At 42.5% G+C, this 9,826-nt stretch overlaps 1 protein-coding gene across 1 annotated transcript; it reads right to left on the reverse strand.

Moving 5' to 3' along the window:
• Positions 1-242: 242 nt before the first annotated feature.
• Positions 243-2,993, reverse strand: LOC308462716 (normal mucosa of esophagus-specific gene 1 protein-like). Its single transcript, XM_080980609.1, has 5 exons — positions 2,910-2,993; positions 2,713-2,777; positions 2,335-2,420; positions 2,089-2,146; positions 243-640 (listed from the first exon to the last, which is right to left on the reverse strand). Exons 2-5 carry the CDS (start codon positions 2,755-2,757, stop codon positions 569-571), a joined length of 261 nt encoding a protein of 86 aa, XP_080836735.1. The 5' UTR covers positions 2,758-2,777; positions 2,910-2,993; the 3' UTR covers positions 243-568.
• Between the last annotated feature and the right edge of the window lie 6,833 nt (positions 2,994-9,826).

Below are 9,826 nucleotides of genomic sequence, written 5' to 3' on the forward strand. Positions count from 1 at the left end.
GTATGCGTACCCCTGCGTCCCCCCCAGAAAAAACAACAACATTCCGTGGTTGGAACACATTTCTGGGTAAGTGTGCTTACCTTCCTAGCTCTAGGCTGTTTTTGCATGACCAGTGGAAACAGTATAAGAGCTACCAGACCAAATCCTGAACTTTCCTGAGCATATTATGGTATGTTTGCTCGAGGTGAAAGCTGTGTATACCCCCTACAAACCAAAAAGGAAATTCCGTTTACTGTACTAACTTCAAATTTCGATTCCAGGTTTATTGAAAATATATATTACAGCATAATTTCGGAGAAAAATAAGACAACTCTTTTCAAAGTTCACAAGGGGACAGCATATAGATCGCCGGACACAGTGCTTCAAAGCAAACGGGGCTGTCGCAAGTGTGAGCCAACCTCTAACTTACTAAGGCCAACAGTAAAAGTCCTTAATCCAGAGTCCAAAAAATTGGAGGGAGACCCTAAAAATGTAGCAGAAGCATTTCCGCACACTGGTTTCGATGATCTAGTTTGTGCAGAAATGATTCCACTAGATTCATAGAGTGTCGTTTGGAGGGGGTGACACCTCATCGCTTCGTCATTTCTCGAACTGTCTCCAGTTCTTCTATGGGCTTCCATTGCTGGTTGATTGTTAGATGCTACCAGGCATTTTAAGACAAAAACAAGGGAAAAGAGCAAAGTGTTAAAACAAACCCAACCCAAACTCAAAGCATATCATGTAGCAATTTCTCCCCAAATACCAGTTATGTTGTACATTCATGATTTTCATTACACGGGCAGCTAACCGTAGAAGCAAGCCATCGTCCTTCTTATCGTATTATTCAGATGAGCAGTTGAGCATTTTGCATAGTACTCCTTTAAAAATCTGGATTTTAATTTATTTTACCTGTTTCTATTTTATCTTGTTGCTAAGTCACTTTGAGACTATTTTTATTAAGGGACAAATAAATGCACTTAATCATCATCATATAAACTATATATTTACTAGATGCAAAGCTTTTTTTTTTTCAGCCATTGCCATTATAAGAGAGCAAGGCAGGTGTTCATGGTGAGTTCCGGCACTTGTTTTTTCTAGAAAAATAGCACTGGAATGTAAATCTTTGTCATAATTATGAGCATGATTTATCCCACTTTTAAACTGCCCTTCATCAAGAGCGATCACATTGCAGTTCACAAACATTAAACGTGGCATTGGGTCCAGATCTTTATTATTTAGCCAAAAGCCATCAATTGTACAAAATAAAAGAATAAATTGCTCAGAGCATGATACAAACAAAAGTGTATTTTTGGCTGAAGGGTGATTTCCACCTAGCTCATACTCACAAGTAAATTCACTGACATAAATGAATCTATTCTGAGCAGCATTAATGTTAGAGAGCATTTTTACAGTGCAATTCTATCCTTGTCTATGCAGAAATATGTCTTCTTGCATTTTAATGAGGTTTGTTCTCATGTAAGAGGGATTAGGATTGCAGCCGCAGTAAAATAAAATAATGGGAAAGAGCAAAGTACATGCTATGTGGTGCTTATTTTTTCATGGATTGTGTCCTCTATTTTAAAAGAGGAAGGAGCAGGCACCCTGGTCATTTTCTTAATGGAGAAGTGACTCAAAATTTTTGGAAGCTGATAGAATACTAAATTATATTACAAAAATAATAATAATAATACTATGTTGCCAGAGCAGTTTAAATTTATGAGAAAATTTTAATAAAAGCAACAAAAAACCAATTCCAATCAATTTTAATGTTCTTCTTTTGTTTTCGGCAGGTGCAAGATTCCTTTGCTCAAACAAGGCTTATGGAAAAATTATTATGAGGCTAGTAATTTACAAATTAGTTTACGTTTTCCATAACCAAAATTTCCACTCGAAATAAGTTGCAGAATTTTGAAACGCAGGTGCAAATAGTGCCTAAGTTAATACTTTAACTCAATGCTCCTCTATATACTACAATTCTGTTGACACATTAGCAATTCTTAAAAAAAATCAACCACACACCCGGCTAATAGTTCTGTACAAAACCCCACCATTTACTTAGGGACTAAATGCCCTATAATAATTCATTTCTTGGTCAAGTATTTTCATTACCTTCTGGGGTTTGGTAGGATCCACATATTGCCACGGTTCTGGGTCAGACTTGCTTAAACTAAAAATGAAATGTCATGATCAGAAATGGCATCCTGTAATTAATTGTATTTTTAAAGGTTTCTTTAAATAAAAAATTAGTGCATTTCCACGAAACAGGATCTTACAGCCCCGTTTAAAACACATCTACTTGGAAACAAAACTCCCGAATTAAAAGTTCCTTCAAAGCTGAAGGAAGGATGAGCTTACATCAGATCGGGTTTTCTCAACGCGTTCCAGCCAGCGAAGGTGGCTCCGAATCCAGCAAAACTCACAAACCCGATCAGAGGAATAAGCTGGAAGACAGAAGAAAGTCAGGGGTGTCCCTCCCCCCCCCAAAAAAATTAGCAAGGTCTGGGCGATGCTTAAGCAAATCCTTAAAAGTTAAGCTCCGTCTCTGCTCTCCAAAGATGCGCTTGGAAAGGATGGCGAGGGAGGAGGGGCAGATGCTTAGCCAAAAGCCTCTTTTCCCAGCGTCTCCTCGCAAGGAGAAGGACTTCTCCGTCCATCCCAAGGATGCTCCCGCTTCTCCTTGGCCAGACTCCATCCGTCTGGCACCACCATCCTTGCATCTGCTCTCAAACTTACTTCCTTCTTCTTCATCAGCAGCTGGAAGAATCCCTTGTTCGCCATGGTGAGAAGCAGGCACACACCTGGGAGAAAAAAGCAAGGTCCATCATCATCAGTCAGCATCCTGGGTACCACTCAGGGGGAGAGGCGCCCGCATCCCTTGGCACTCCCCCTTCCCAATTTAATACGTCCGTTCAGGTGCAACAAATACACACCCGCAATGATAACCTGGCTGGCTGGATCTGCACTGAAGTTAAGCAGGACGTCGCTTCCCCTTTATATAGCCCGCTAACGCCCAAAGGGCTGGATGTGGCCCAAGTCACGTAGTCCGGACGAGACACCCAGCGCAGGAACCGCACCGGGATCCTGCCAATGGGTTGCGCGTTGCGCAGGGGTGGGGCGCCCCCTGCTGGATTCGCGCAGCTGCGCCACTGGAGGAGGGAGTCTGATTCCCACCCCGGTAATCGGAGGGAGATGAAGTGCCCCTTGTTACAGGAAGCGATGGGGTAGTTAGATTACCTGCCCCTCCATTAAATTAATAGGCACGTTGGTTTTGGTTTTGTTCATATTGTGATTTTAGATTTGTGAACCGGCCTAAGATCTAGGGATGTAAAATAACCATAATAATAAATGTGCATTACTTCAACAAAGGTCCGTATAGTTAAAGCTATGGTTTTCCCAGTAGTGATGTATGGAAGTGAGAGCTGGACCATAAAGAAGACTGATCGCAGAAGAAATTATGCTTTTGAATTATGGTCTGGAGGAGACTCTTGAGAGTCCCATGGACTGCAAGAAGATTAAACCTCTCCATTCTGAAGGAAATCAGCCCTGAGTGCCCACTGGAAGGACAGATCCTGAAGCTGAGGCTCCAATACTTTGGCCATGAGAAGAGAAGACTCCCTGGAAAAGACCCTGATGTTGGGAAAGATGGAGGGCATAAGGAGAAGGGGACGACAGAGGACGAGATGGTTGGACAGTGTTCTCGAAGCTACCAGCATGAGTTTGACGAAACTGTGGGAGGCAGTGGAAGATAGGAGTGCCTGGCGCGCTCTGGTCCATGGGGTCACGAAGTGTCGGACATGACTAAACGACTAAACAACAACTACAACTTCAACATGTGGGGTTCCTCTTGCTGCTTCTGCCCCTAAGCCTTGCAACACTGGCACTCCCTACACATAAGGGATGCGGGTGGCGCTGTGGTCTAAACCACTGAGCCTCTTGGGCTTGCTGATCAGAAGGTTGGTGGTTCGAATCCGTGCGACTGGGTGAGCTCCCGTTGCTCTGTCCCAGCTCCTGCCAACCTAGCAGTTCGAAAGCATGTCAAAGTGCAAGTAGATAAATAGGTACCGCTGTGGCAGGACGGTAAACGGTGTTTCTGTGTGCTCTGGTTTCCGTCACGGTGTCCTGTTGTGCCAGAAGTGGTTTAGTCCTGCTGGCCACATGACCCGAAAAGTTGTCTTTGGACAAACAACGGCTCCCTCAGCCTGAAAGTGAGATGAGCGCCACAACCCCATCGTCGCAAGCACAATTCCCAGGTTTTTTTTGGAGGAAGCCCTGCGCTTTGAAATGTACAATGTGTATATCGCCCAAGTCTCAAGTGCAATTATCCTCCCCCTGGCAAGGTTTATAAGCCAGTATTTAAAAACTGACTAATAGTCTGGAGCTATGTCGAAACTTACTGGAAGAAATGGCAAAACTTGCTGGAAGAATAATAAATCAAGATAACAAACTTTTAATAAAAGAATGGAAATGGTTTTTTGAATATTTACAGATCAATTGTAAACAGATAAGAACATTTGCAGGATTATTAATAACCTGCCGTTTCTTAAGCGTATATATTAAATAAAGTAGATGAAAAACTGAGCAAATTAAGTTAATTTGGATATGCAGAAGATATTAAAAATAAATTTAAGGAACTGCAGAAAGAGGGGGAAGGAGGTCAAGTTTTGAAATGTTAAAGTAATTGTAAAATTAGTGAAAGCTATAAACCTGAAAAGCATAAATAAAAATTTTAAAAATTATGGAAAGAGCTTTGCCTTGTTGGAGAAATTGCCTGGAGATCATTAGATTGCCTGGAGATATTTTATTTTAACATCTTTATTGAAAGTTCAAAAGCATAATTATATGTGCACTAAACATTGTAAGACGTAAATAAAAGAGAGAAAAAGAGAAACAGAAACCGTGTAGAAGGGAAAATATAAAGGGGGGGGACTCAGAGACCCCCTTGTTATAGCAGTTAAAACAGTTTCCCACTGAGCACACAAGCAGGACTTGAGTGTGACAATTATCTCCCCTCCTGCAGTTTTCAGTAATTGCTGTTCAGAAGCTTCCTACCTCTGGCTATGGAGGCAGAGCATAGTCACCGGGGAAAGATAGCCCTGCCCTCCATGAATCTGTGCTGTGCAAAAGGGCCCATTGTCCCATACCCATTTTGGGCTGTGTGCCTGCATGCCGGAGTTTCCTTTTTTTTTTTTTAAATGATATTTATTAAAATTTTCAAAGGATACAAAAATTACACAAAAACAAAGAGTAAAAGTACAAAAAATAAAAATACAAAAAATAGAGAATACAGAAAAAAGAATAAAGAAAAAACAAAACAAATTCATTATTTTCAGGCCCTTAACTGTCATTACCTTCTTTCTTAGACCTCCTCCTCCTCCCTTCCTTTGTATTCTAGTTATTAATTATCCCAGCAAATCCTTTCCCCATGTTTCATAAAATTCTATCATTACCTTACCCTCGACTAATTTAATCCTATCTTTCTATAATAAAGTAAACCTTAAAGTTTAAAACTTAAGTCTTAACCTTACCAGCTTCTTGTGATCATAATAATAATATTCTTTCATAATACTTTATGCATCTTTACTAAAGCCAGGTAATTTCTTCCAACATTTTTCTATCATTCATCAACTTTGTAAAACATTCTAATAATAAAAAAAGAGAAAGAAAGATATAAACAAGTCCAATCTTTATCCAACGTCCCTTTCTCCTGGTTCCAGGATTTGTCAGTCCTTATTACGGAGTTTCCCCTACTTCAGAGGTATAACTTTATTATTCAGTGCCTGTTTTGCTTGTGCTTCAGACATTCATCATAAAGCATGACACAATCACAGGATGAATCTTTATTTATTTATTTTAGGTCTCTTAGTGCAGGCACGTCCTACAGGTAGATCGTGATCTACCAGTAGATCACTGGACTGTTGTGGTTAGATCACAGGTAGATCACTGGCTCCCCCCAAAGAAGCTCAACAACTTTGACCTGAACCCCCCAAAATGGGGTAGATCACTGCCAGTTTTTAACCCTGTGAGTAGATCGCAGTCTCTTGGGAGTTGGCCACCCCTGTCTTAGTGACAGTCATTCTGTCCTGGCGCTTAGGTAATGGCTCTGCCAGATTTCCCCAATCTACACTGAGGTCCTTTTCTGTTGCAAGGCTGTACTCTACTGGCATTTTCAACAAACACAATAGCTGCTCTTGGGGCATACTGTACAGAATACAGAATACGCAGATGTTGCTGTGGTCTAAACCACTGAGCCTTTCGGGCTTGCTGATCGGAATGTCGGTGGTTTGAATCCCCACAACAGAGTGAGCTCCCGTTGCTCTGTCCCAGCTCCTGCCAACCTAGCAGTTCAAAAGCACACCTGTGCAAGTAGATAAATAGGTACAGCTGCGCTGGGAAGCTAAATGGCATTTTTGTGTGCTCCGTTTTCCGACATGGTGTTCCGTTGCACCAGAAGTCATGCTGGCCACATGACCCAGAAAGCTGTCTGTGGACAAACGCTGGCTCCCTCAGCCTGAAAAGCGAGATGAGTGCCCTAACCCCATCGTCGCCTTTGACTGGACTTAACCATCCAGGGGTCCATTACCTTTTACCTACAGAATACAATGCTGTATCTCCTTTGTTTATAATGCCATTCTGTACCAAATGCCCCTGCAAGGTGCAGTAAAAGGTGGGTGGGGTCACACAATATGGAAAGTGGGTGGTGCGTGAGAGGTTACGTTATTTTCTAAGATCATGTATGTCATGGGTAGGCAAACTAAGGCCCAGGGGCTGGATGCGGCCCAATCGCCTTCTAAATCCGGCCTGTGGACGGTCCGGGAATCAGCGTGTTTTCACATGAGTAGAATGTGTCCTTTTATTTAAAATGCATCTCTGGGTTATTTGTGGGGCATAGGAATTCGTTCATTTTTTCCCTCCAAAATATAGTCCAGCCCCCCACAAGGTCTGAGGGACAGTGGACCGGCCCCCTGCTGAAAAAGTTTCCTGACCCCTGTATAATTTGAATGTGAAGCTCCACACCTGTACACAGCTAATGTACATTAATGGAGAGAGCACATTTTCACAGGTGGAGAGAGAATGAAGCCCCCCAGAAATGGCCAGGCGGGGAAAATCTCACCTTGACAGAAAGGACGAGAAAAGACCCCATCCCCAGACGCTTGTTGTTAAGTTGTGGGTGAACATATCAGACGACACAGCGATTCTTCAAACAGCTCTTGTTTATTCACAGGCCAGAACAAAACTGAACTGAAGGGTTCATCCAGCCTGTTTATATAGAGCTCCAATACAACGTAACTGTAATAACTTTCTGTAACTATCCAATCACTGAATGTCACTTTCAATCCCTTATTTGCATATGTGGACCTGAGTGAAAACTATCTACAGTATCCCCCTGCTGGCCCAGGGTGAGAACTTCAGTACATAACACTTGTGGTCAAGCGGTTGTTGCTGCGGGGGGGGGGGGGGAGGAGATTCCTCCCTTCTCCGATCAAATGTTGATGCCCTGTATATTTTCTCTGAAGTAAATATCAACTTGTCAGGAGAATAGATCTCCTACACATAACATGTCGTTCGGCTCTCAAGCCTGTGCCTATCCCGCTAACATGCTCTGAACTGCATAAAAAAACACATGAGAATAAAAAAAAAGAGTGCAGAAAAATGAGCAATATATTGGGGAAACTACCACCTAGAAAGAAGGCAGCAAAAAAACCCCCCAAAACCCCAAAACCAATCCAGGTGCCAAGAATTCTCGGATTCAAAATGTACACATGCTGAATTTGCAGAATATTTTCTGTATGTTTGGATTACTGGTATGTTTTTTTCTCAGCACTGACTTGATGTTGCTGTTGAATATGAGCTCTGAGCCACAAGGACATTTTCGTTTCTAATCTCAGTTCAGCTATGTGCTCAATAAATAGGCTTAGGATCTAATTAAACCAAATACCAGTAGCGGTGGCAAGGCAATTTTGGTCAAAGCAGTAATCAAGATTGGGCAGTCTGGCTGTAGTTAGGATGTTGGACTAGGACCTGTCAGACCAGGGTGTGAATCCCCATGCAGCGCTCATCCAGACTTCAGCTTTTCCCATCAATTTGCCCAGGGGAAATCCATTCTTTACCGCTGAATTGGAGCAAATTTCAACTGCATTTTCCACAGACTGATGTTCGCTCCGATTCAGCACTAAAGAGCAGGTTTTCCTGTGGAATGTGGTGGGGCAAACAGAAAACCATGGGAGAAGCAGCAAATCGCTTGTACTTATTATTTATTATTATTTGAATTTATATACCTGGAGGTCTCAGGGCAGTTCACAGAATAAAATCAAAATATAAAACAACCCAATACCCCCCACCCCACCCCCATTTAAAAAGGGCATATCAAAATCAACCAAATGCCTGGTTAAAAAGGAACCTTTTTGCCTGGCAGTTCTAAATGTACTTCTGGTGCATTTTGATTATTGTCTGAAACTAGCTTGTTTTTTATTACTTTGTATGATGCTTTAAGGGACATGGGTGGCGCTGTGGGTTAAACCACAGAGCCTAGGACTTGCCGATCAGAAGGTCGGCGTATTGAATCCCCGCAACGGGGTGAGCTCCTGCTGCTCAGTCCCTGCTCCTGCCAACCTAGCAGTTCGAAAGCACGTCAAAGTGCAAGTAGCTAAATAGGTACCGCTCTGGCGGGAAGGTAAACGGCGTTTCCGTGCGCTGCTCTGGTTCACCAGAAGCGGCTTAGTCATGTTGGCCACATGACCCAGAAGCTGTACGCCGGCTCCCTCGGCCAATAAAGCGAGATGAGCGCCGCAACCCCAGAGTCGATCACGACTGGACCTAATGGTCAGGGGTCCCTTTACCTTTACTTATGATGCTTTAAACACTGGGAGCTGCCTTGAATCCCAATTTGGGGAGAAGAAGGGTTATAAAATTATAGAGAGTTGGAAGGGACTTCAGGGCTCATGTAGTCCAAACTCTTGCGATGAAGAAATCTCAACACACGGTTCCCCATCCAATCTGAAACCAGACCAGACCCTGCTTAGCTTTGCTAAATAAATGAACTGCACTTAGGACTTACAAGAAAGGGAGCAGGGAGTGAACTAATCCTTTTCTGCCTATGCATCACATTTCTTTGGGTTGTTTTAATAGCTTCTGCAGGGAGGACTGGGCCAGTTTTTCTTATTAATCAGGAGCAGGTGCTTAAGGACTCCTGAAAGGCTGATTTTCCAGCTGGTTATGTGGTTTGCTTTCAAGGCATGGAACAAGTGGAACTGGGCATGAGCCATCAGCCGGACATCATCTTGGGTTGGTTGTGGTGTCTCAGGGTTGTTGTGCGGATAAAATGTGGAGAGGGAGAATTCTGTGCACCACACTAAGCAACTAAGAGGAAAAGCAGACTATGAAAGCAACGCCTTTCCTCCGCTCCTGCAGTCCTGACAAAAAATGTCCCCATCTCTTGTGGCTGTTATTACACTCCTCAAGGAAACCTTCCGTGGGTTGAAATAGAAAGCTCCTTCCGGGGACTAGAAGCAGTTTTTTGGTAAATCGATTTTTGTGCATTTTGCGATTGTGCATTTTCTTATCTTACGTGGAAAAAAACTGGGAGAATGACATTTGTTCTTTTTAAGTATTTTCCAAAAATGAAAGTGTATCAACACAAAGGCAGGTGGAAAGAAACCCAGATATTTCTCCGAAGTAAAGATTAAAGAGACTCAATCAGCTGAAGTTAGAGAACTAATTTAAGAGCCCCTGCTCCACAGTATTATAATAATAATAATAATAATAATAATAATAATAATAGACTGCAACCATGGTAGGATTGATCTTTGCCCCTGTTAACCAAAAAAGAAATTCTGTTTGCTGACCTAAC

Source organism: Podarcis pityusensis (genome assembly GCF_964106645.2).
Source record: "Podarcis pityusensis genome assembly, chromosome: 14".
NCBI lineage: Eukaryota > Metazoa > Chordata > Lepidosauria > Squamata > Lacertidae > Podarcis > Podarcis pityusensis.